Source organism: Mercenaria mercenaria, chromosome 10 (genome assembly GCF_021730395.1).
Source record: "Mercenaria mercenaria strain notata chromosome 10, MADL_Memer_1, whole genome shotgun sequence".
Classification (NCBI taxonomy): Eukaryota; Metazoa; Mollusca; class Bivalvia; order Venerida; family Veneridae; genus Mercenaria; species Mercenaria mercenaria.
Window position 1 is genome coordinate 36,714,179 of NC_069370.1, and position 27,496 is coordinate 36,741,674.

Here is a 27,496-nt window from a genome sequence, read left to right on the forward strand (position 1 = left end):
TCTGTTAGGTGTATTCCTTATGATACTTCAAAATATGTAGTATTTTCCAGGCTCTTTTATCTTGATTTAGATCAGTGACCTAAGTCATTTATTCACATATTCACTTATTAGAAGAGGAAACACCTTAGGTCTGATATTTAAGGAGGAAACCCTCAAAGTTGTTTTATAAGTGAGCAAATATGGTAGCTACAAACTTCAAACTGCCAAAATAAAGAAAGAAAAATATGTTGTCCTTAACTTTGAAATGATATGTAGCAGACATGTGTTTTGATTTATTTAAACATAAAGACATTGTCACATGGTCCTGTGGAGCAATTTCATAGGAGCATAGAGTAAGTGTTATTACATGAGGTGTATAGTCGATTAAGAGTATTTAATTTAATTAAAACATAATTAATAGCTTCTGCTACTGTGAAATCATTAATATTCGTGGGGGACTAATTTTCGTGGATTTCGTGGTTGAGCCAATCCACGAAATTTAATCGCAGTGAACAAGTAAAATTCCCATTCATTTTATGTTCAAAAGTTGAAATCCACGAATTCATATCCCAACGAAATTGCCGTTTTGACCAAAACCACGAAATTTCATGCCCACAAAATTAAATGATTTCACAGTATATAATATATTTTGATTTCATATGACATTGTCCTGTATGTAAAGAAATTGATAAAATGAAGTAGCACTATTTCATAGCCTCTACAAGTAGATCAACATGATGTCAAGGACAGCAGGTACTATTAAAATTAAACTTTGTCATGTATGATTAGTCAATGATATGTCAGTTATTACCATTACTGAAAAACTGAATTGCCATGAAAAATAAGTATTTAAATCAATGACAGATCAATATGAAATAATTTAGTAATAAGTGTAAATGAGCCGCACCATGAGAAAACCAGCATAATGCTTTTGCGACCAGCATGAATCCAGACCAGCCTGCGCATCCGCGCAGTCTGGTCAGGATCCATGCTGTTCACTTTCAAGGCCTATTGCAATTAGAGAAACTGTTAGCAAACAGCATGGATCTTGACCAGACTGCGCGGATGTGCAGGCTGGTCTAGATTCATGCTTGTCGCAATTGCACTATGTTGGTTTTCTCATGGTGCAGCTCAAATATGTGAATTTACTTTTTATTTTGATAAAACAGCAATTAAACACATCAGCGATTGCTTAAATCAAGGTTTTACCCGTCTTGTTCACTAATATGTCAGATGTTTGCTATGCTGTTCAGTTATAGCTAACTATGTTCGCTACTTGGATATAGTGTACCTTGGATGTAGCGAACACTTTCTTGTAACCCTGATGAGGCCCGTATAACCGAGTTTTACTGTAATGGTATTGGTTTTTGAAATACTGGAGAGATTATTCTGTTCACCTTTAAATCATTGAAACATGTTTGAAAAAATAGTATCAACCTTGAGCTTACTAGCAGCAAGTGATTCTCCCTTTGCGACCAGGCAGATCATGGTCTGCACTGTTCGTTATTCAGTCAGTAAATTTTCAGTGAACACCCCTTTGATAAACAAGTGGTGCTGCCCAAATTGAATGACCAATCCATTTTAGAAACTTAGCAGGGTAAGGGTTAAGCCCCTAGAGCAAACTCATAAGAAATATATCATTTTGTTTCTTTTCATGTTTCAGATTCGTGATGGTGGTTCAAGTAATTCCCCTGTGATTGGCACATACTGCGGTCCACAGGTACCAGATCCTCAGACCACCAGTGGAAATCTCATGTACCTCAAGTTCGTAACAGACGGCTCAGTTCAGAATCTAGGATTTGAAGCTACTTACGCTGTCGGTGAAGGGGGCTGTGGGGGACCTCTGACTGATGATATGGGTATGATGTTTTCTGGCAAATATCTATGCTCTCTCCTGGCAAATGTCTGTTGAAATTCTTTTCATGCAACTATATTTGCTCTTTTCTGGCAAATGTCAATGCTCTTCTAGCAAATATCTTTGTTCTTTTCTTGCAAATATCTTTGCTCTTCTTGCAAATGTCAATGCTTTTTTTTCGACAGATATCTTTGCTGCTTTCCAGAAAATATTTATGCTTTTTTCTGGACAATATGTATGCTTTTTCTGGCAACTATCTTTGCTCTTTTCTGGAAAATGTCTTGTTCTTTTCTGGCAAATATCTGTGCTCTTTTCTGGCAAATATTATAATTATTACTAGATGGTAATGGTTAGGTAGATTGTTGGTAAAGACTTTGTTTATCAAATATTTCTATGTTTTGATGACATAGTCCTGGACCCTAACATATTTATAAAATACATTTAGGAAGTATACAGTCGCCAGGACATCCAAATTTGTATCCACATGGTGTAAACTGCACATGGAATATTCAAGTGCAGCCGGGACTTGTGGTACGACTGACCTTCCATACATTCAGCATAGAGTCCCATTCTAACTGTAACTATGATTCTGTTGCCCTGTTTGATGGTGCCACTCCAGCAGAATCAGATCTGATTGGTCGGTGAGTATACTTTTTATCCTCTATCAAGATTGGTAAAATTATTCAGATTTATTAAAAGAATTGCCACAAGGAAGTGCAGTATGATCACTTTTCCGTACATGTATATAGCATTAGTTGGGACTAGAAAAACCTTCCCGTCAGAAAGTACAGTTAAACTTCATTTTGCTCAAATTTGGATAATTCCAACACCACCGTAAACTCAAACTCATTATCAGCTCCCCGCAAAATCCCTATGTTGTATATTGTTCAATGGCTCAAACTAACAATAACTCGGACACATTTTGCGGGTCTTGTCGAGTTTGAGCAAACAAAGTTTGACTGCACATGCCCATCTTAGAAATTTCACTTGAATGTTCCTTTGGGATAGGGTGGGGTGCGGGGCCTCTATGAATATTAGAATGTCTAAAATCATGGCCAGACTTTTCCTTAAGTTACTGTATAATATATAATAAAATGAGCCGCGCCATGAGAAAATCGACATAGTGGGTTTGGGACCAGCATGGATCCGGACCAGCCTGCGCATCCGCGCAGTCTGGTCAGGATCCATGCTGTTCGCTAACAGTTTCTCCAATTCCAATAGGCTTTAAAAGCGAACAGCATGGAGTCTGACCAGACTGCGCGGATGCGCAGGCTGGTCTGGATCCATGCTGGTCGCAAACCCACTATGTTGATCTTCTCATGGCACGGCTCAAATCTTCTCCTTAGAATCTGCTGCCATAATTTCAAGAGAATTTGTCCTTGTGTGACTCTCAACAAAAATTGTGTACTAGGCCATTATCAGTTTTTAGTATACATGACAAGTATTCATATCCTGTTAAAGCATTAATATTTATGGGCGACTGATATTCCTGGATTTCCTATTTGTGTTAATCCGTGAAATTTAATCCTAGTCCATGAAATTTTTAATCCCAGTCTAGAAATTTCACGCCCACAAAATGAAATGTTTCCACTTCTATATGGAAAACTTTGAAAATCTTCTCTGAATATGCACACCTTCTTTAAAAGTATTTTAATTTAGCAGAAATTTCTTGGGTGACTGTACTAATAGTGTTACCTGTTCAAGCTGTGATTTGGGGGCATCTTGGCCTCTTGTTTTCAGTAAACTTGTTGACACACAGCCATCAGTATTAATCTGATCAGCATCATCTCCAAAAAAAAAAAGTAATCAAAGCACTGAAAGTATTGATGGGATTTGTTAATTCTTAGCAAAGCAAATATAACCTTTGATTATCATATTGCAAATATAAAAGTGACATAAAAAGATACTACCACATATTATATGAACATTTTGGTTCTCTAAATATGTAGGTTTTTCATAAAAATAACCAGCAGTTTCTCTGATCATATAGTATAGCTGTTTTATCCAGGCCATTTACCTCAATCAATAAATTCCTGTTTCATCTAGAAATATCTTAACAATAATTTTAAAAGGTACGTTTTTACTTTTGCTTAAGCTCTGTCTGCAGTTAATAGCATTGAGAAATAGACGCAGTATTTAGTGCAATGAACATATAAGAAAAGTCGTGATTTTATTTTCAAGTTACGTGTCATTGACCGTACGTCAACCACATAGCACTAACTCATCACAGGGCTCATCCAATCTGTCTGTAATATTTCTGTTTCATCTAGAAATAGAAGCAGTATTTATATCATTGACTTTTAATTTTGTTGTTATGATTTTGTTGTCAAACCCAGCGTCATTGATATGTTAGGCGATCAACGTCATTTGTATAACCCATTAGTGGACATACCAACAGACCCTGTCTACAGTTTATTTGAAAGTCATTGACCATAAGGCAGTCAGATGGCATTAACCTGTCAGCTGTTCTCATCTTACTCATCTGCAATATTCCATTTTCCTTTAGAACTGTTGCACTTATTATGCCCCCCTTCAAAGAAGGAAGGGTATATTGTTTTGCAGATGTCGGTCGGTATGTAGACCAATCCGTTTCCGGATGATAACTCAAGAACACTTGGGCCTAGGATCAAGGAACCTAATAGGGAGGTTGACCAGCAGATGACCCCTATTGATTTTGAGGTCAATAGGTCAAAGGTCAAGGTCACATTGACCCAGAACAGTAGAACTTTTTTGTACAGTGTCTAGATAATTTCTGTTCCTTGTGCAGTTAATGAATGCATCAAGGGGGGCATTTCATGTTCTACCAGCTCTTGTTTCCTTACACTTGAAAATTATTTCCATACACACAAAATAGTATCTATATTTTTTAAACTTATGAGAAGTTTTACCAGATGGTCATTTGTGATGTAACACCTGGCATATTGGAAATCATTTAAACAGAAAAAAATGGCAGACTATATCCTGTAAGAAAGATGTTGATATATTACAGGTACTGTGGATCGTCCATGCCACCCGTTGCCACGTCAACAAATAACATGATGACTGTACAGTTCATATCAGACGCTAGTGTTGCTACTGAAGGTTTTTCTGCCTCCTATGTTGCTCTTAATGCATCTACGTGTAAGTATACTGGCACCCGAAGGTTGTCATTTATTCTAGCTTAATTGTGATGAAAACATAGCTTATTATGCCCCCCTTTGAAGAAAGAGGGTTTAATTGTTTTGCAGATGTTGGCCGGTCAGTAGGTCAGTCTGTATGTCGGTCAATATGTAAACCAATCCGTTTGAAATTCTTAATTATAACTCAAGAAGGCTTGGGCCTAGGATCATGAAAGTTGATAGGGAGGTTGTTCATAACCAGCAGATGACCCCTATTGATTTTGAGATCAGTAGGTCAAAGATCAAGATCACAGTGACCTGAAACAAATGGTTTACTGATGATAACTCGAGAACGCTTGGGCCTAGGATCATAAAGTTGATAGGCAGATTAATCATGACCAGCTGAGTTCTATTGATTTTGAGGTCAGTAGGTCAAACGTCAAGGTCACAGTGATCCAGAAACAGTTAAACAGTTTCGAGACGATAACTTGAGATTGCTTAGGCCTAGGATCACGAAACTTAATAGTGAGCTTGATCATGACCAGCAGATGACCCTATTGATTTTGAGGTCAGTAGGTCAAATGTCAAGGTCACATTGACCCAGAATAGTGGAACTTTTGTGTACAGTGACCAAATAACTTCTGTTCCATGGCAATTACTGAATGCATCAAGGGGGAGCATTTCGTGTTCTACAAGCTCTTGTTTGAATAACGATTGTGTTTGCTTTGCAGGAAAATGTTTACATTTCATAATGTCTGAGCAAGTATGAAATTATTTTGGATAAATTTTACTCCGTCACATGTTAGTTCCAGGCTGACAAGGTTTTGTGTCTACTTTGCTCCTCTAAGGGGCTGCCAGAGATAAAAAAAGAAAGAAAAAAATACCATTTAAATGCTTTTTTCTCATGAACCACTTGATGGATATTCACCAGAAATGGTATGTAGCATTCATGTGTGGACCTCTGTCACATTTATTCAAACAAAATGGCACCACAGCTCTTAGGGGCTGCCACTGTAGAAAATAGAAAAACCTTGAAATAACATAGATTTAATGGACCTCATTAATGTTCACTAAACTTGGTCAGAAGCAAGGTCTAAAGACACCCAGTCCTCCTCAGGTGAGTGACTTAGGCTCATTTGGGCCTCTTGTTATGAATAAATACTGCCTAGAATTCTAAGAGTCACTGTTATTTCATGTCTAAATTAACAGTTACTTACAAATGGACCTTTTTTGTCTTAATTTTGAAATTAAGTTATGCTTCTTTAAATCTGATGAATATCTTTTGTTTTCAGTATGTGGGAGTGCTTACACAGATTTAACAGGAGTGATTACGAGCCCAAACTTTCCCGACGGTTACCCGCATCAAAGAGAATGCACGTGGACCATCACTGCACCTGAAGGAAATCAAATTCTCATAAATGTGACAGATTTTAATTTGGAAAACCATCCAAACTGCAACTATGATTATCTTGAGATAAGGTGTGATTTGTAGTTAATTTCTTGATATAAATTGGTTAATTGCATGCTGTAAGGAGGATTGTTAGCTCACCTGTCACAAAGTGACAAGGTGAGCTTTTGTGATCGTGCGGTGTCCGTCGTCCGTCGTGCGTGCGTGCGTGCGTCCGTAAACTTTTGCTTGTGACCACTCTAGAGGTCACATTTTTCATGGGATCTTTATGAAAGTTGGTCAGAATGTTCATCTTGATGATATCTAGGTCAAATTCGAAACTGGGTCACGTGCCATCAAAAACTAGGTCAGTGGGTCTAAAAATAGAAAAACCTTGTGACCTCTCTAGAGGCCACATATTTCACAAGATCTTCATGAAAATTAGTCAGAATGTTCACCTTGATGATATCTAGGTTAAGTTTGAAACTGGGTCACGTGCCTTCAAAAACTAGGTCAGTAGGTCTAAAAATAGAAAAACCTTGTGACCTCTCTAGAGGCCATATATTTCACAAGATCTTCATGAAAATTGGTCAGAACGTTCACCTTGATGATATCTAGGTCAAGTTCGATACTGGGTCATGTGTGGTCAAAATCTAGGTCAGTAGGTCAAATAATAGAAAAACCTTGTGACCTCTCTAGAGGCCATATTTTTCACGGGATCTGTATGAAAATTGGTCAGACTGTTCATCTTGATGATATCAAGGTCAAGTTCGAAACTGGGTCACGTATGGTCAAAAAGTAGGTCAGTAGGTCTAAAAATAGAAAAACGTTATGACCTCTCTAGAGGCCATATATTTCATGAGATCTTCATGAAAATTAGTCAGAATGTTCACCTTGATGATATCTAGGTCAAGTTCGAAAGTGGGTCACATGCCGTCAAAAACTAGGTCAGTAGGTCAAATAATAGAAAAACCTTGTGACCTCTCTAGAGGCCACATTTTTCATGGGATCTGTATGAAAGTTGGTCTGAATGTTCATCTTGATGATATCTAGGTCAGGTTTGAAAGTGGGTCACGTGCCATCAAAAACTAGGTCAGTAGGTCAAATAATAGAAAAACCTTGTGACCTCTCTAAAGGCCATATTTTTCTTGGGATCTGTGTGAAAGTTGGTCTGAATGTTCATCTTGATGATATCTAGGTCAAGTTCGAAACAGGGTCATGTGCAGTCAAAAACTAGGTCAGTAGGTCTAAAAATAGAAAAACCTTGTGACCTCTCTAGAGGCCATACTTGTGAATGGATCTCCATAAAAATTAGTCAGAATGTTCACCTTGATGATATCTAGGTCAAGTTTGAAACTGGGTCATGTGCCTTAAAAAACTAGGTCAGTAGGGCAAATAATAAAAAAACCTTGTGACCTCTCTAGAGGCCATACTTTTCATGGGATCTGTATGAAAGTTGGTCTGAATGTTCATCTTGGTGATATCTAGGTCAGATATGAAACTGGGTCAACTGCGGTCAAAAACTAGGTCAGTAGGTCTAAAATTATAAGAATCTTTTGACCTTTCTAGAGGCCATATTTTTCAATGGATCTTCATGAAAATTGATCTGAATGTTCACCTTGATGATATCCAGGTCAGTTTCGAAACTGGGTCACATGCGGTCAGAAACTAGGCCAGTAGGTATAGAAATAGAAAAACATTGTGACCTCTCTAGAGGCCATATTTTTCATGAGATCTTCATGAAAAGTAGTGAGAATGTTCACCTTGATGATATCTAGATAAAGTTCAAAACAGGGTCATTTACCTTCGAAAACTCGGTCAATAGGTCAAATAATAGAAAAACCTTGTGACCTCTCTAGAGACCATATTTTTCAATGGATCTTCATGAAAATTGGTCAGAATTTTTATCTTGATAATATCTAGGTCAAGTTCAAAACTGGGTCACATGAGCTCAAAAACTAGGTCACTATGTCAAATAATAGAAAAAACGACGTCATACTCAAAACTGGGTCATGTGGGAAGAGGTGAGCGATTCAGGACCATCATGTCCTCTTGTTTTATTGTCAGGCTGTGACAGATTTTAAAACGCTTGGCAGTCCTGTAAAAGAGTTGAATATGAAGAATAGTAAAAATACTGAAAATAAGAAACATGCCGGTTGTGTCAAGTTCGGCTTTGTAAAGGTTAGGAAGTGCAAGATCATTTTATTATCAGGGCCTCTGTTGCCGAGTGGTTAAGGTCACAGACTTGGAATCACTTGCCCCTTACCAATGTGGGTTCCAAACTTTGCTTAAGGTGCAGAAGTTTTCATGTGAGGAAGGCATACGGCTGGCTTATAGAAGGTCTTTGGTTCTACCAGGTGCTTGGCTGTGATGGAGTAATGCACGGAGGGGCCAGGGTGGGTGGGGGGGGGGGGTGTTGTCTGTAGGAGCTTTCTCTACCATTAGAGCTGGAAAACTTGGCATATGACCCAAATTGTGTAGATGTGACTATAAACCTAGCAAAAAAATTTAAAAAAATTATATTGCTGTTTTCAGAAATGGAGGTTATGGAAGTTCACCATTGGTTGGAAAGTACTGTGGGACAACTATTGATAGGATCATTGTATCCCATAGCAACAGGATGTATATAAAGCTTGTCACCGACCAATCATTATCAGCTCCTGGCTTCAGACTTTCTTATGACTCAACAGCAACCGGATGTGGCGCTGATCTGACAACACCCACGGGAAGTTTTGTCTCGCCTAATTATCCTATGCCATATGGACACAATGCGGAATGTTTCTACACAATCACAGTGTCTAGAGGTAGCAGAGTTCAGCTCACCTTCGTAGATATAGAAATAGAGGTCCATCCTAACTGCAATTACGATTATGTTGAGGTAAGACTTCATTATCAATTCAGATGAATTTTCTCACATTTAAATTAACTTTCAATGGATCTTGTAAGTTGTTAATGAATAGATTTTACAAGGTACGTTCCTTTAACTAAAATTGCCTGAAATGGGTGCAGCAGTGTTTAAAAGCACTTGGGGAATTAATAAGTTATATCTGTCACATTTGAATCGATTCCGCAGTTACTGTATAGAAATGAACTTTCTTAATAATTGCCTGGGAAGGGTTCACCTTTTTAGTTCACCTGAGCTCACTTAATGGATTTTGATGAAACTTTACACAATCGATCTCTGGGTAGCCCTCTTTCAAAGTTGTTCAAATGGTTCTGGTTCATTGAACAGGTGAGCGCTTCAGGGTCAGTGACCCTCTTGTTTAATCAGTATTTCTGTTTGTTATGCACGGAGCACATTGTGAAATGTCATTACAGTGTTGTCAAGATGGACATTCTGTAAGAAGATGACCTGAATCAGAAGTGGGTCCATGTGAATGAACTTCCTTAATAATTGCCTGGAAAGGGTTCACTTACCTTAATCAAAATACCTATCAGTATATAAGGAGGACTTGGGGAAAATTTCATTACCATATGAGCCGCGCCATGAGAAAACCAACATAGTGGGTGTGCGACCAGCATGGATCCAGACCAGCCTGCGCATCCGCGCAGTCTGGTCAGGATCCATGCTGTTCGCTAACAGTTTCTCCAATTCCAATAGGCTTTAAAAGCGAACAGCATGGAGCCTGACCAGACTGCGTGGATGCACAGGTTGGTCTGGATCCATGCTGGTCGCAAAGCCACTATGTTAATTTTCTCATGGCGTGGCTCATATGCAGTTGAAACTCAGTATCTTGCATTCCAAGGGATTGGGCATTTTTCTTCGAGATGACCAAAATTTGACTTAAAATGATATTTTGTGCATGTATTTTTGGGATGGGATTTGAAAATGTTTTCGAGATAGCCAGAATTTTGAGATAAGCGAGTTTGAGATTACAAGTTTCAGATGTACTGTCAGGATGGACATTCTGTACTAAGATGACCTGAATCAGGAGCTCTAGCCAAGTTTCTTTCCCAAAAATGCAGTTGATCCAAGAGCCCTTATTGTAATGCTGTGGTATACTTAGGTTGTTATATGGTTAGTGGTTCAAAGATCAAGGACACATGAATATTGAAATTTCAGGTGAGAGATGGGAGTTCTAATGGAGCTTTACTCGGAAAGTTCTGTGGTACCTCAAACCCTGACCCAGTGACGTCGTCCAGCAATGTGATGTGGGTGAAGTATAGGACGGACTACTCTGTATCGGGACGAGGATTCCATGCTTTCTACATCAGCTGTAAGCTAATACTATATAATCACCTAATTTCATTGGCATAAAATCTTATTGTTTCAGCCAATGTTGATATTATGTGGAGACAAAAATTATCAGATTTCAAATTTAAGAGATGAAATAAATAAGAATTTGCATGTCTACTTTATTATTTTGTTAGACACAGCCAAGAAATGAAAGAAAAATTACTTCCCCATTAAAGATTTTGATTTTACATTAGTGTTCTTGGGCAGTTTTTGTACATTGTTTCCCACTTAGTTGAAGGGAAGGTATAATAGCTGGATTTTTTGGCCTGTCTGTCTTTAGACACATGGTAGTGTGTCAGACTGCTCAATCATACTATATATGAAGGAACTATTGTTTGTTAAAAAAAAATACTATGATAATTTGAGAGATGATATGTGTCAGTAGTTATAAAGTTTAACTTTAAATATATATTGACTGGTCAAATTTATACTTTGGCTTCTTTAGGATATGCAAATACTCTTTACGTGTATCATATTAGATGTGTTCTTTCATGTTCAGGGTAATTCAAATTTCATATGTTTATTTGTATTTTCATCTTCAGACCTTGTATGTTATATTTTCAGTGTGTTCTGGAACACTGACTGGATTTAGTGGTGTAATTGAGAGCCCGAATTTCCCCAATCCCTACCCACACAACCGGAACTGTACCTGGATAATAGAGGCTTCACAGGGAAACACAGTCAACGTTACATTCTCTCACTTTAACATTGAGGCCCATCCGAACTGCCAGTATGATTATCTGCAGGTAAGGCTTTAAGAACTGTGACAGCATTTTATGAAGCTGTATTCAGTTAAGTTATCACTACAATTTGTAACATCACATTTTCCATCAAGGAAAGCAGTCCCAAAGAATGTACTATTCAGCAAAAGAGATTTTGCTTCATTGCTGATAAGATTATACCTGTCAGCAAAATAGATTTTAGTACTCTGATGCCAGGATTGTACCCATTAACAGAATACTATTAAAATTTTCGTCCCCTTAATGCAAAAAGGTACCAAGTGCCTTCTTTATTCATATAATGCTCATGGTACCTTTTTGCATTAAGAGGACGAAATGTTCTGTTGCTGAGTTTGTACCCGACAGCAAAATATATTATACTCTTCTGCTTCCAAGATTGTACTTATGTGCAAAGTAAATTTTACTTCACTGTTGGCAAGATTGTATTTATTACACCCATCATCAAAAGGGATTTTACTTCACTGTTGCCAATTTGCACCCCACTAGCAAGACAGATTTTACTTAACCGCTGCCAAAATTGTACCCAATTGATTTTACTTTACTGCTGCCAAGATTTATTAGTCAGTAAAATAGATTTAAATTCACTGCTGCCAGGGTTGTACCCATCAGCAAAATATATTTTACTTCACCACTGCTAAGATTGTACCCATCAGCAAAATAAATTTTGCTTCAGTGCTTCCAAAATTCTCTTCAAATTATTCTGGTGACTCATTGATTGCAACACATAAGAATGTTTTTTCATAGAGGACAATTTCACACAGCATCACTGATGTCTTGCTTTTAAGATGAATTGCTTGCTCCATCTATGTCTTTACTTGGGATCAGTGATTTTGTGAACAGCTAGAACACCAGTTCTTGTCTGGTCTAGATTGGTTTAAATTCTGAGGTCTCGACAATTCCTTACCATATTTCCTTGAAAGTATTCCTGGAAAATATAAGTCTGAAATGGTAATATCCATGGCCTCCGTGGCTGAGCTGTTAAGGTCTCTAATTTTGAATCGCTTGCCCTTCATTGATGTGGGTGCAAGCCTCGCTTAGGGTGTTAAATTCTTCACGTGAGGAAGACATCCTTTGACTTACAGAAGGTCGATGGTTCTACCAAGGTACCAGCCTGTGATGAAATAATGCATGGAGGGCACCTGGGGTCTACCTCTGCAAGAGCTGGAAAAATGCCTTATAACCTGTAATTGTGTCAATGTGACGTTAAATCCAACAAAAATAGAAGAAGAAAAAAACCCTTAATTATCTGTAAGGCAGATTGCCTGTAGAAAGGGGGTCCCAGCTTTGGGCCTAACCAGTGTTTTGTCATAGAGCCTTTATCAGTCTCTCTTGTATTCCAATAGATACTTTAGCCAGGTGCATGTTCTGTTTTGATAGTTTACTGACTCAACCAAAGATAATACAGCCATTGTTATTTTAATTATTCACTGTTACATGAGAGCAAGTTGTCATTTTCTTGCAAAGAGCATGCCAGTGCTTTGCAAGAGTCCAGGTTGTAACGCTTGCAGGAAGTCCAGGTTGTAACACTGAAATGTTGTTGAACCAGTTATGCCCAAAAGAAACAAAGTTACCAAACAAAAACAAAATAGTGTCAGTTTCTTGTTTGGAAATAGAATCAAGTAAAATGCTTTTAAATATTCCAAGTTTTCAGATTACAATGTCTTAAAATTGAGTTATAGCTCTAGGTCTAGAGCTGCAAACTGAGTGTGGAGATCAGATTTGTAGTTTTTAAGCATAATCTTTCAATTGACCAATTTAAAAGATGCAGTGTGAGATTGGTTCTCAAAAATCAGTTTTATAACTTTAGAACAGGCTTTAAGGGTAATATAATAGGGTTTGGAAACCAGTCACAAAACTCATGCCTGTGATTGGTTGATTCTGAGTACTTTCTTGAAATCAACCAATGAAATGGTTGCAACTTCAAGTTTCTTGACTGGTTTTCCTTTTCAGATAAATGATGGTGGATATGAAACATCAAATTCCCTGGGAACATTCTGTGGTATAAATCTCCCACCTCCACTGGCTTCAACTCAAGAAAGACTATGGCTTAAATTTGTGTCAGATTACTCAGTGGCTCCAGCTGGTTTTAGGCTGGAATATATCACAGATGGTAAGTAGTGTGTTATACAGGTTTGTTTCTTAGCTTTTAGATAGATACTGCCGCAGTAGCCTAGTGATGGAGCATTCGTTTCAGGTGTGTGGGACATTTTGGGTTCACTTCCTTGCCACATTGTACTAAAGATATGACCAATGGTATCAGTAGCTCCCTTGTTTTACAAGCAGCATTAAAAAGGGAAAACTGGCTTCTCTTCTCTCATACCGTCATGTCAGTAAATACTTTCTGGACAAAGTCATTGAGAAGGATTAGTGTATGTTGGTGAATTTGTTTGATAATCAGCCTAAAATAAAGCGGTGTAAAGTACAAATAGCTTTGTAATCATTTAACCCTTAGCCTGCGGGTGGCAAGTGATTTAAGTTGCCTTTGCGACCAGTGCAGACCAAGATCAGCCTGCACAGATGATCTGCACTGTTCGCTATTCAGCAAGTAAATTTTCAGTGAACACCCTTTTGAATAATATGTGGTGCTGTCCAAATTGAATGATGGACTAGTTCATTTTAGAAACTTAGCAGGGTAAGGGTTAATTGGAACTATTGAAAAAAGATTTCCTGAGGTATATAACTGTCTGGAACTTAAATTTTTTGCCTTACTTCAGTCAAAATCTACATATGCCAGTTTAACTTTAACTGACAAAATATTTATAATGAGATAAGAGGATTGTTGGATGAATTTCATTAAAATGTCATGAATTCTTTTGTAGGATGTGGTGGATATCTCAGAAATCCAACTGGTTCTTTCACAAGTCCAAACTATCCAAATCCCTACCCACACAGACGTACGTGTGAATGGACTATAGTGGCCGACACGGGCTCATACATTCAACTCACCATTGAAACATTTGACCTGGAATTCCACTCATCTTGTGCTTTTGATGGCCTTGAGGTAGGTATTCTTATCTGGTATATGATATAAAAATACATTCGACATCGTACATGTGACCACCTATATTAAGTGACTGTTCCGTTATAACAACTGTTTGTAATCCTGCCTGAATGTTTGTACTATATAGATACATCTCATTAAACAACTTTTCTATTAGGCATCCAGCGACCATGTAAAACTGGTCCCAGCTGGTAAAATTATCTGCAAAAGTATCTATTAAATAAAGTACCGAGTATGAAACTTCCTTTCTGATGTTTTCACATCCATCAAATAAAATAATCTACTTTTTGTGACCCCCCCCCCCCACCCCGAAGGTGGGCATATTAAAATCGCACTGTCCGTCAGTCTGTGTGTGCGTGCATGTGTGCATCCATGTAACTTCTCTTCTGGGCTGTAACTCTGCCATCTATTAAGGGATTTTGAAATAACATGGCATAAATGTTCACCATAATGAGATTGATCTGTCATGTGCAAGACCTAGACCCCTGGCTCCAAGGTCAAGGTCACAGAGGTCAAAGGTTAACAGGGTCTGTTTCGTGTCCGGTCCATAACTCTGTCATCCATGAAGGGATTTTGAAGTAACTTGGCATAAAAGTTTACCATAATAAGACGACATGTCATGCACAAGACCCAGACCCCTAGCTCCAAGGTCAAGGTCAAACTTTAGAGGTTAAAGGTTAACATGGTCTGTCTCTTATCTGGTCCATAGCTCTGCCATTCATCAAGGGATTTTGAAATAATTTGGCATAAATATTCCCCATAATGAGATGATATGTCATGCTTAAGACCCAGACCCCTAGCTCCAAGGTCAAGGCCACACTTAGAAGTCAAAGGTTAACATGGCCTGTTTCTTGTCTGGTCCATAACTCTGCCATCGATGAAGGGATTTGAAAATAATTTGACACAAATGTAAAACCATATTGAGAAGATGTGTCGCACTTATGACCCGTGTCTCTCAGATCAAGGTCAAGGTCACAATTTGATACATACCTAAACTACATTTTGTATTCTTGCGCAGACAACTGTAGCATTCTTGGGCATGCTTCAGGGGCATTTGTCACCAATAGTGACAGCTCTTGTTTCAGTAATACAATTTTTATATGGTACTATGTAAATGGCATGTAATATTAGGCATACTTCACAATGTTATGTAATCAGTTTAAGATATTACTAGGCTTGCTAAAATTTATTGAAGTTTGTTGTGGACCATTCTATTAAGATACAACTTTTTGACAGTCTGTTGTGTGGTCTCTTGTGTGGTCTCTTTATACAATGCTGACTGTATCTGCTTTGTAGAGCGTGCTTAGGTGTTTGCTGTTGGGAGATGTTATATACATAAGTTATACTGTATTTATGTATGTATGTTTACTTTCTTTCAAAGACCACTGTTAAAAATGTACAAAATGAGAGAAGCTGGCTTTTATGAAACATCTATAAACAAGTTACTGTTGAAAATTTACAGATTTACGGTGGTCCAGATGACTCCGCCCCTAGACTTGCCCACCTGTGTGCACCTCAACAGAACCCACAGGTACTTAGTACCACAGGAAATATGATGTTTGTCCGGTTCAGGAGTGATATATCAGTCAATGGAAATGGTTTCAGTGCTACATATAAAACTAATACTGGAGGTAAAATTTTCATCTACTCATTCTGAATATGCCACAAAGTCAAGTGTCATGCTATAAAAGTATACATGTACATGTATTTGTCACAAAGAAAGAAAAAAACCCAGGACCCTGTCTGTAAGATATCAGAATGAATCAGCATTATTTAAGTTGATATTTATTAGCATGTTACAGTTGAACCTACTGTAGGGGTCACTTGCCTTAAAGCAGCTACTTACCTTAAGTATCTAGTCTGTAAATATTTCTGTCAGTTTAAAAAAAAGATACAGAAAGAACCAATTTTGTCTAGGAAAAGTTGACCATATATACAATCAAACATGTCTGTAAAGACCACATTTTGGAAAAGGGAAAAAAAGGTCTTTGTTGAGAGAGGTTGTCTCTGAATATAGGTAAAATTACTTTATTTAGAGAAGAAAGTAACGGCCTGGCTTTGTAGTAGTTGCCTCTCTTCAGAGGCTCTGTAGCACAGGTTTGGCTATAAATCCATTATCAGATTTTAAAAGCCTGTAATTTATGTAGAAAATCTCTGGGAGTTGTTTATCAGTTAGTAGAACAGGGATGTAAATAAGATGTAATTTGACTAGATTATATATTGTAAAATATTAACATAAATGATGCTGACTTCAGCACAGGTACTCTGCAGCTGGGCATTTAGCAGATGTGTTGACTACCTGCTGTGATTTGACCGATACTTCTCCTATTTGGAGTTCTTTACATACTTAGTCACCAAATTACCCACAACTTTGGATTTAAAATGCTTCTTTAGAATATTCAGAATTTGCTGATATGATAAAAAATGACAAGGTAGTTCTCACGCCATTTTTTCAACCACGGGAAGTGGATTGTGAAAAGGACATATGATCCGCGCCATGAGAAAACCAACATAGTGGCTTTGCGACCAGCATTTTGCTTTGCGACCAGCATGGCTCCAGACCAGCCTTCGCATCCGCGCAGTCTGGTCAGGATCCATGCTGTTCGCTAACAGTTTCTCTAATTGCAATAGACTTTGAAAGTGAACAGCATGGATCCTGACCAGACTGCATGGATGCGCAGGCTGGTCTGGATCCATGCTGGTCGCAAAGCCACTATGTTGGTTTTCTCATGGCGTGGCTCATATATATCAGTACATGTCAGTAGGTAAAAGTCTTAAAGAAAAGAGATAACATGCTGTTTCTGCTCAACTCTGACGGGGTTTTATTTCAAAGTTTAGATATACCTTAACATTTAGCCTGCTGGCGGCAAGTGATTCTGCCTTTGTGAACAGTGCAGACCAAGATCAGCATCTGTGCAGGCTGATTTTGGTCTGCACTGTTCATTATTCAGTCAGTAAATTTTCAGTGAACATCCTTTTGAATAATACTGTCATGGTACTGCCCATATTGAATGATAGACCAATCCATTCAAATTTTCAGGTTGTGGAGGAAACTTTTCAACTACAAGTGGTACTATTGTATCGAAGAACTACCCTAACAACTACCCTCACAATACAGACTGTGAGTGGCTGATCACGGTGGACGACAAACATACCGTCGAACTGACTTTCGTCGACTTCGATGTGGAAAGTGCCTCTGACTGTAGATTTGACTATGTTGCTGTAAGTTGTTTAAATTGAATTTCCGAGTGTCATGCTTGTTTCATGATGGATTTGCTCATAGTTTATACAAATTTATTTTAGCTCAGTTGTGATGAAAGCTTCAAGCTTATATGAATGACCCATGTTTGCAAGGTGATGAGTCCATGCAGTCCAAACAGGAAATATAAGAAAAATTACTTTGGAATTGCTTGAGTTAGACAGTTACTTGAGCAAGTGATGCTTTAGCTATGGGTGATTCACTCCAGTTGCTGGTAGATAGAAAGAGAATTCTAAAAAAATTACCTTTACAATTTTCTTTGTTAGCAACATGCACTAGAGGCCACCATTTCAATTGTCAAGGTGGAAAGCCCCCTGACCTCCTTAAAATGAGGGGAGTATCTCCTCCCATACCTCAAAATTTAGACCCCCCACCCCAAAAAGCACCAAAGGCCACCACTTCATACCTATAATTCAAGAAAAAAAATCCTGGGAGAGACCACAGACCCTCCCTAACACAAGCAGAGACCCCCCCCCCACCCACAGACTTACCTACCCCTTTTTGGTGCTCTGCACCTCCCCATGATGCCTTCATTCTAAACTGGTGCCCACAATCAAATATTTCTGGTTCTGGGCCTCTGCAGTGTTTATATAAAATCATTATCTAGCCAAATTAGGAGTGAAATTGTGGCAGGTATTAAGAAATTTATGGTGTCAAACGAACTTTATAACTAGGGTACCTGATGTAACCCCATTTTGGTTGTTTGCAGGTATATGATGGATCAAACGTAAATGCAACAGAACTGCTGAACTTCTGTGGAGCCACACTTCCATCTCCAGTGATGTATCGTTCCAGTGGAAACCAGATGTACATACGTATGCGGACAGATGTCAGTGTCAGTGCGAGAGGCTTTAAGGCTGATTTTGTCACAGGTAAATAAAAAGAGTGAGGCAGTCTCTTTTTAGCTCACCTGTCACAAAGTGACAAGGTGAGCTTTTGTGATCGCGCGGTGTCCGTCGTCCGTCGTCCGTGCGTGCGTCCGTGCGTGCGTCCGTCCGTAAACTTTTGCTTGTGACCACTCTAGAGGTCACATTTTTCATGGGATCTTTATGAAAGTTGGTCAGAATGTTCATCTTGATGATATTTAGGTCAAGTTCGAAACTGGGTAACTTGCCTTCAAAAACTAGGTCAGTAGGTCTAAAAATAGAAAAACCTTGTGACCTCTCTAGAGGCCATATATTTCACAAGATCTTCATGAAAATTGGTCAGAATGTTCATCTTGATGATATCTAGGTTAAGTTCGAAACTGGGTCACGTGCCATCAAAACTAGGTCAGTAGGTCTAAAAATAGAAAAACCTTGTGACCTCTCTAGAGGCCAGATATTTCACAAGATCTTCATGAAAATTGGTCAGAAAGTTCATCTTGATGATATCTAGGTCAAGTTCGAAACTGGGTCACGTGCCATCAAAAAGTAGGTCAGTAGGTCAAATAATAGAAAAACCTTGTGACCTCTCTAAAGGCCACATTTTTCATGGGATCTGTATATAAGTTGGTCTGAATGTTCATCTTGATGATATCTAGGTCAAGTTTGAAACTGGGTCACGTGCGGTCAAAAACTAGGTCAGTAGGTCTAAAAATAGAAAAACCTTGTGACCTCTCTAGAGGCCATATATTTCATGAGATCTTCATGAAAATTGGTCAGAGTGTTCACCTTGATGATATCTAGGTCAAGTTCGAAAGTGGGTTACATGCCATCAAAAACTAGGTCAGTAGGTCAAATAATAGAAAAACCTTGTGACCTCTCTAGAGGCCATATTTTTTATGGGATCTGTATGAAAGTTGGTCTGAATGTTCATCTTGATGATATCTAGGTAAATTTCGAAAGTGGGTCACGTGCCATCAAAAACTAGGTCAGTAGGTCAAATAATAGAAAAACCTTGTGACCTCTCAAAAGGCCATATTTTTCATTGGATCTGTATGAAAGTTGGTCTGAATGTTCATCTTGATGATATCTAGGTCAAGTTCGAACAGGGTCGTGTGCGGTCAAAAACTAGGTCAGTAGGTCTAAAAATAGAAAAACCTTGTGACCTCTCTAGAGGCCATACTTATGAATGGATCTCCATAAAAATTGGTCAGAATGTTCAACTTGATGATATCTAGGTCAAGTTTGAAACTGGGTCACGTGCCTTAAAAAACTAGGTCAGTAGGTCAAAAAATAAAAAAAACCTTGTGACCTCTCTAGAGGCCATACATGGGATCTGTATGAAAGTTGGTCTGAATGTTCATCTTGATGATATCTAGGTCAGGTTTGAAACTGGGTCAACTGCGGTCAAAAACTAGGTCAGTAGGTCTAAAATTATTAAAATCTTTTGACCTCTCTAGAGGCCATACTTTTCAATGGATCTTCATGAAAATTGATCTGAATGTTCACCTTGATGATATCTAGGTCAAGTTCGAAACTGGGTCACGTGCGGTCAAAAACTAGGCCAGTAGGTATAAAAATAGAAAAACCTTGTGACCTCTCTAGAGGCCATATTTTTCATGAGATCTTCATGAAATTTGGTGAGAATTTCACCTTGATGATATCTAGATAAAATTCAAAACAGGGTCACGTACCTTCGAAAACTAGGTCAACAGGTCAAATAATAGAAAAACCTTGTGACCTCTCTAGAGACCATATTTTTCAATGGATCTTCTTGAAAATTTGTCAGAATTTTTATCTTGATAATATCTAGGTCAAGTTCAAAACTGGGTCACATGAGCTCGAAAACTAGGTCACTATGTCAAATAATAGAAAAAACGACGTTATATTCAAAACTGGGTCATGTGGGAAGAGGTGAGCGATTCAGGACCATCATGGTCCTCTTGTTTTATGATTATAAATGTAACACAGTGTGCCTTTTTATGACACCTGTGTGAGGTATTGATCGTCTTTTCAAAACATTTGCTATCTCAACTATAACTTTTAAACACTTTATTGTATTCCAATGAAATTTTACAACTACACGTATATTAAGGATATAAAAGATGTGCCATTCATGGAAGTTGGGTCTGTATCTTCAAGGCATAAAGAGGTATATTATACTTGATATTAATTTTCTCCATAACTGAAAAAAAATATTGACATTCTTTGCATTTGTTTTGGTATTTGAGCTACTTTTTACTTTGCCAGGTTGTGGTGGAGTGATTAATACTGAGGATGGAGACGGGGATATTGTATCACCGGGTTACCCAGACACATACCGACGTGGAAGCAATTGCTCTTGGCTAATCATGGCGGAACATGCAAGTAAGAATCTTTGTGATAGACTTTCCTTTAGAATTACTCAGGCCAAACAGAGATGGATAAAAAACTACTAAAATATCTATTATATTGGTGTCAATATTCCCCCCTCAAATGGCAATATTTTCAAGGGTTGGGGAATATTTCCTAGGAAATTCTCCCCATGGTTGGGGGTATAAAAGTCAGCCAGTAACAACAGTTTTACTAACTGTAAGCATGTTTTCTTCATATGTTACTGAAGTTAGAATAACTTTGACATTTACCTGTTTTAGCTTATAGAATTACTCTTGACATTTACCCATTTTAGCTGATAGAGCAACTTTCACATTTACCCATTTTAGTTGATAGAATAACATTGACATTTACCCATTTCTGAATCAGCTGATGGAACAACTTTCACATTTACCCATTTCAGCTGATAGTATAACTTTGACATTTATCCATTTCAGTTGATAGAATAGCTTTCACATTTATCCATTTCAGCTGATCGAATAACTTCGACATTTACCTGAATAACTTTTACATTTACCCATTTCAGCTGATAGAATAACTTTGACATTTACCCACATGGATTTGGAAGAGTCAAACGATTGTAACAAGGACTATGTCCTAGTATTAGACGGCAACAATGATCAGGCTCCTCAGATCAACAAATTATGTGGACGGGTGTCGCCGTCAGCAATAACGTCCCAGGGTTCAGCACTGTTTGTACAGTTCGTGTCAGACATGTCTTATCAGGCTACTGGGTTCAGAGCAACATATACAAAGTCGTCTTCCGGTATGTGTATGTTTCATAAGGGTTTGACCTCATATTTCAAAAGTGCATATTAATGTAACGATGATGAGTTTACCTATACAGTGTTTCTGGATTACATACCAGGACGGACTGCATCCTCCTCCACAAGCAATGAACAACTTTCACACACGATTCATATTTATATCATTAGTGCATTGTATCATACAGTTTTGAAGTGAAGCAAGCTGAAATTCTCCCCCCACCCACCCCAATTTTTTTCTGAAATAATGATTTTCAATTATCCAAATTTACATTTGACATTTACTAATATTGTACTTGTTTTTGTTTTTACCTAGCGTGTGGTGGTGACTACACTTCTCAGCATGGATCTTTCACGAGTCCTGGCTACCCTAATAACTACCCTATCAATACAGAATGTGTTTGGACTGTCAGTGTTGCCCCTGGTAACAGGGTTCAGCTCTCATTTAGGTATGTATAAACAAAGAAAGCCAAATCACTTGCCCCTCACTAATGTGGGTTCGATCCGTAATTGGGGCATTGACTTCTTCATGTGAGGAAGCCATCCAGCTAGCTGACGGAAGGTTGTTGGTTCTACTCAGGTGGCTGCTTATGATGAAATAATGCATGGAGGGTTACCTGGGCTCTTCCTCCACCATCAAAGCTGTAAAGTTGCAATATGACCTATTTTTATATGCCCGTTTGAAAAACAGGACGTATTATGGGAACGCCCCTGGCGGGTGGGCAGGTGGGCGGCGTCCACAGACTTTGTCCAGAGCATATCTTCTTCATGCATGGAGGGATTTTGATGAAACTTGGCCAGTTGTTCACCATCATAAGACAGAGTGTCATGCGCAAGAACCAGTCCCTAGGTCTAAGGTCAAGGTCACACTGAGGTCAAAGGTCAAATTCAAGAATGACTTTGTCCGGAGCATATCTTCTTCATGCATGGAGGGATTTTGATGAAACTTGGCACAGTTGTTCACCATCATGAGATGGAGTGTCATGCGCAAGAACCAGGTCCCTATGTCTAAGGTCAAGGTCATAGAGATAAAAGGTTAAATTCAAAAATGACTTTGTCCAGAGCATTGCTTCTTCATGCATGGAGGGATTTTGATTTAACTTGGCACAATTGTACACCATCATGAGACGAAATGTCATGCGCAGGTCCCTTCTTTAGAATTACTTCACTTTTTTTACAATTGACCATAGGGAAAAACCATGACCACTTTTCTGTGGTACAACATAGATGCTACTTTCAAATTTTAGGTGTATTTTAAGGTATCTCTACCTGGTAAGGAGTTTTTATGTGGATTTAGAAAAACAAAAGAATTACAATAATTACTACCACAAAATTAAAATTCCATTTGCAAATACAGGTGCTAGTGTAAAGAAATTTGCTGTGACAGGTGTATATTGTGACATTCTGGCACTCTTGTTGTGTCTGTGTGACGTTAAACCCAACAAAAACAAAACAAAACAAGTTTAATGTTGACTTTTGTTTAACGTTGACAGTTAAAAGGCATAACCACAGTCTCAGTTTCACACATTGTTTAAAGGTGCATGCCTTCAGATGAATATGAAATTCTCCAGTAAATTTTAGAAATATCTATTAGTAAAACTATTTTTTTTAGATTTGATATTTTTATGTTCCCCCACCCCCACTACCCCCACTTTCTGAGATTTAGATTTGCATTTACCCAGATGTCTGCCTTAAAGTCGTGCATCTGGGGTTTTGTTAGGGATTTCACTCAGTAAGTCCAAAAGATGCATAAAGGGCCTAAACGTTTGTGTTACACTTAACTCAGAAAGTGTTTGACCTAGACGCAATGAAACTGTATGGGAATATTATTCAACATGTGAAATTGTGCACCTGGTTTTTGTTTTGGATTTCACTGGGCAGGACCAGAGTTATGGCCCTTTGCACTGGTCGCAGAGCCAAAATCACTTGCTGCCAGCAGGCTGAAGGCTAAACATGGCCCGCTCAAATTTGTATTTGGGTGAGCAAAGACTTGAGTTATGAAGGGTTTAGAGTGATATAAACATAGAAAGAATATGGAAAACCAGTGTGTACCATATGAGTTGTTCAAGTGAGCCAGGGTGCCATCTGTGTTTGAGAAAGAGATTTTTAAGGTAGTGGACCCATAATGACAATCGGCAAATTCCATTTGAGCCGCGCCCTGAGAAAACCAGCATAATGGGTTTGCGACCAGCATGGATCCAGACCAGCCTGCGAATCCACGCAGTCTGGTCAGGATCCATGCTGTTCCCTAACGGTATCTCTAATTGCAATAGACTATGAAAGTGAACAGCATGGATCTTGACCAGACTGCGTGGATGCGCAGGCTGGTCTGAATCCATGCTGGTCACAAAGCCATTATGTTGGTTTTCTCATGGCGCAGCTCATTTGTTTGCATATTCTCCTTATACGATTTTGGCATTATCCAGTTGTTATGAAAAATTAGTGTTATGTTACGGCAGAAGGATGCCAAAACTGTATATTTAATCACACGTAAATTGCAAATTGTCATTATGGGTCTACTAATTTAAAAAGCCATTCTGGGATTACAAAAAAAAGTATTTAGATAAAAGTCCACGATTATGTTCGTCACATGGCCCGTTTTTATTAGTGTTCAGACACAGCTCTGTCATGTATGATTGTCACCTCAGCAAAAAAAGTTGATATTAAAGTGCATTGAAATGGAGAAACACTTATTCACCTTTTGCGCTGAGATGACAATATCTGAAGGTTTTTTTTTGGTACTCTTTTTATTATTGAGCAAGTCTTTTTGTCTTGAACCGCCTCAGTAGTCTTATGTTAGAGCACCTGCTTCGTTTGCAGAGAGGTCGTGGGTTTGATCCGTGGCTGTGTCATACCAAAAATGTGAAAAATGGTACTAATAGCTTCCTCACTTGGCGCTCAGCATTAAGAGGATAGTACTAGGACTGGACAGCCCGGTGTCTATATAATGTGACTGTGTGGGGTATCATGTCACTGTGAAGTTGGGCATTGCACAAGTAGACACTATCATTTATATGACTGAAAAGTTGTTGAAAAGGATGCTAAATCCAAACATACGCACTTTTAGTCTTGTGATTCACCTGATAATGTCAAAATTGGAAATCACTGTATACAGACTTGCTAATAACCACTGGTTTACTAATAAGAAAAACATGTTAGTCATGTAGATTAAACATACAAAATTTGATATTGTTTTCACAGCTTGATCTCCAAGCTAAAAGTACTCATTCAGTCAGTTTGTAGTACAAAATTTTGAAAAGTTTCATGTACAGAAAATAAGATATAAAATGTATAGCACACTTTAAGAAATGAAAATACAGAAGTATTAAAACTGAATATTATTGAAAATGCATGTAAAATGTTGCTTTTGGTTATCATTTTATCTCGCAAGGTGGTCTTCTCTTCTAAAGACTTTGGTTTTTAGCTCGTCTGATTTTTGGAAAAAATCTACGCGGTATTGTCATCACTTGATCGTCGGTGGTGTTGGTTAGTATTTTTGTTTAGGTCCACCTTGTCTCAAAAACTATAAAAGCTACAGCTTTGAAATTTTGCACACTTGTTTCTCATCATTAGGTGACTGTGTAGGCCAAGAACCCTAACTCTGATTTGCATTTTGTCAAAATTATGGCTCTTTTTGTACAAATTTGAGTTTCTTGGTAAAAATTTTTGTTTAGGTCCACCTTTTCTCAAAAACTGTAAGAGCTACAGCTTTGAAACTTTGCACACTTGTTTATCATTATTATTTGACTATGTAGGCCAAGAACCATAACTCTGATATGCATATTGTCAGAATTATGGCCCTTTTTATACTAAGAAATTCTGAACTATAACTCTTTTCTTACATACTGACCAGCACATGCAGATGAGCGATGGCACCCTGTAGGCAGTGCTGTTTTTATACTTAATAGGTGAAAATTACCAAAGGCCTGGCTATGACTTTCACGAATTACAATGTTTCTTCATTTTGAAAAAAAAAAGATTATGGGTCGTTTTAAATAAAAAAAGACATTATTAAAGATATACTATTAGTATATAATCGCTGACAAAATTTATATGAAAGTCATACAAATCCAGATTATGTAAATTTAATCTGCACTCAAAATTAGAGGTCATAAAAAAGGTTTGTCTTTGAAGTCATTCATTCCTGGTACAATACTGCTGCCTTTTTTTTACTCTGAAATCCTTTTTTTCTTTCTTTTTTTCAACTGTCCATCCGTTCGTTAGTTCGTTCGTCACAACGTTAACTTTTTGCATGAAGGCACTTTACCAGTGAACCACTGCAACCAGGACCTTCAAACTTCACATGTTGATAGTACTTATTGAGTACACGACCCCTACTGACTTTGGGGTCACCAGGTCAAAGGTCAAGAGGGAGGCATATTAGTTTTCAACTGTCCATCCGTTGGTTAGTTCGTTCTTCCCATCGTTAACTTTTTGCATGAAGGCACTTTACTCGCAAACCACTGCACCCAGGACCTTCAAACTTCACTTGCTGATAGTACTTATTGAGTACACGACCCCTACTGACTTTGGGGTCACCAGGTCAAAGGTCAAGGTCACAGGGGCCAATGTTAACTTTTTGCATGAAGGCACTTTACTCGCGAACCACTGCACCCAGGATCTTCAAACTTCACGTACTGATAGTACTTATTGAGTACACAACCCCTACTGACTTTGGGGTCACCAGGTCAAAGGTCAAGGTCACAGGGGCCAATGTTAACTTCTTGCATGAAGGCACTTTACTCGCGAACCACTGCACCCAGGACCTTCAAACTTCACATGCTGATAGTACTTATTGAGTACACGACCCCTATTGACTTTGGGGTCACCAGGTCAAAGGTCAAGGTCACCAGGTCAAAGGTCAAGGTGCTGCGGGGGCATTTGTCACCATTAGTGACAGCGCTTGTTTAAGGCTTTATAACACGTCATTGATAATGCTAGATTATAATATATAATTATTTTTGCTAACTAGGTTCAGGTTCAAGATAACAAACCTGAGTTTGGGTACCAGTTTGAAAGCCACAGCTTCTGATTGGTTGTTTTCAAGGTCAATTTTGAAATTTGCCAATGAGAAGGCTGCATACTGAGACTGGTTTCCAAAGTCTGAGTCATATCCTTATAACTAGATTTACAGTTGAAGCTCGGTATCTCGAATTCTAAGGGATTGAGCAAAGGATTTGAGAAAACTTAAATTTGACTAATTCTGTGCATGTGTTTTAGGGACTTTACTTGACAATGTCTTGGAAATTATGATTATAAATTTTGAGATAAGAGAGTTCGAAATATTGAGTTATTTATAACGGTATTTGTGTATGTTCATACATAAGGATATAACAGTAGTAAATATGAATTTATAAAGAGTTAATAAAATATGAATAATAATTAGATCAATATATATATATATATATATATTTACAGTTTCTTTAACATGGAGGTACATGACAACTGTAACTATGATTATCTTGAGCTACATGAAGGTGAGCTTGGCGGACCATTGTTGGGCCGTTTTTGTGGTAATGATATTCCATCCAATCTGACAGCATACAATGGTTTGTGGATCAAATTTCGCTCAGATGATTCGGCCACTGGACAGGGATTCATAGCTTCTTATTCAGCTGGTAAGACTTTCTTTTTTTTTGCATGTCTTTTTAATGGTTTTATTCAAATTCTTTGAAGTTCACCCATACAACATGATGCACGCTGTAAGATTTTGTTTTTTGCTCAAACTCCTGTTCACATATATTAGTGCCTTCAATTTTACATGAATATAAATTAGCATTGACATTATGCTGAGTATGTTGAAAATGGTTTTATTTAATCCCCTGCCATGAGTGGTGGGAGGTTATAGGAATGGTCTCACGTCCATCTTTCCATAACAATTGTGTCCGCTCCATATAACTTGAACCTATATAAGGATTTTTGACATGTTGGCTCAAGGTC

The 27,496-nt window shown here is 38.1% G+C and overlaps 1 protein-coding gene across 2 annotated transcripts in view; it reads left to right on the plus strand.

Moving 5' to 3' along the window:
- Window positions 1–27,496, plus strand: part of LOC123560814 (cubilin-like) — a 128,508-nt gene that overhangs the window by 38,791 nt on the left and 62,221 nt on the right. For both annotated transcript variants that reach the window (XM_053552775.1, XM_053552774.1), the window contains exons 22-37: window positions 1,643–1,838; window positions 2,280–2,475; window positions 4,824–4,954; window positions 6,225–6,411; window positions 8,855–9,197; window positions 10,383–10,536; window positions 11,121–11,302; window positions 13,247–13,406; window positions 14,116–14,297; window positions 15,760–15,928; window positions 17,338–17,519; window positions 18,266–18,428; window positions 20,670–20,786; window positions 21,319–21,558; window positions 21,873–22,005; window positions 26,975–27,174. In XM_053552775.1, coding sequence (XP_053408750.1) covers window positions 1,643–1,838; window positions 2,280–2,475; window positions 4,824–4,954; window positions 6,225–6,411; window positions 8,855–9,197; window positions 10,383–10,536; window positions 11,121–11,302; window positions 13,247–13,406; window positions 14,116–14,297; window positions 15,760–15,928; window positions 17,338–17,519; window positions 18,266–18,428; window positions 20,670–20,786; window positions 21,319–21,558; window positions 21,873–22,005; window positions 26,975–27,174 — 2,935 coding nt within the window. The remainder of the gene's footprint in view (window positions 1–1,642; window positions 1,839–2,279; window positions 2,476–4,823; window positions 4,955–6,224; window positions 6,412–8,854; window positions 9,198–10,382; window positions 10,537–11,120; window positions 11,303–13,246; window positions 13,407–14,115; window positions 14,298–15,759; window positions 15,929–17,337; window positions 17,520–18,265; window positions 18,429–20,669; window positions 20,787–21,318; window positions 21,559–21,872; window positions 22,006–26,974; window positions 27,175–27,496) is intronic.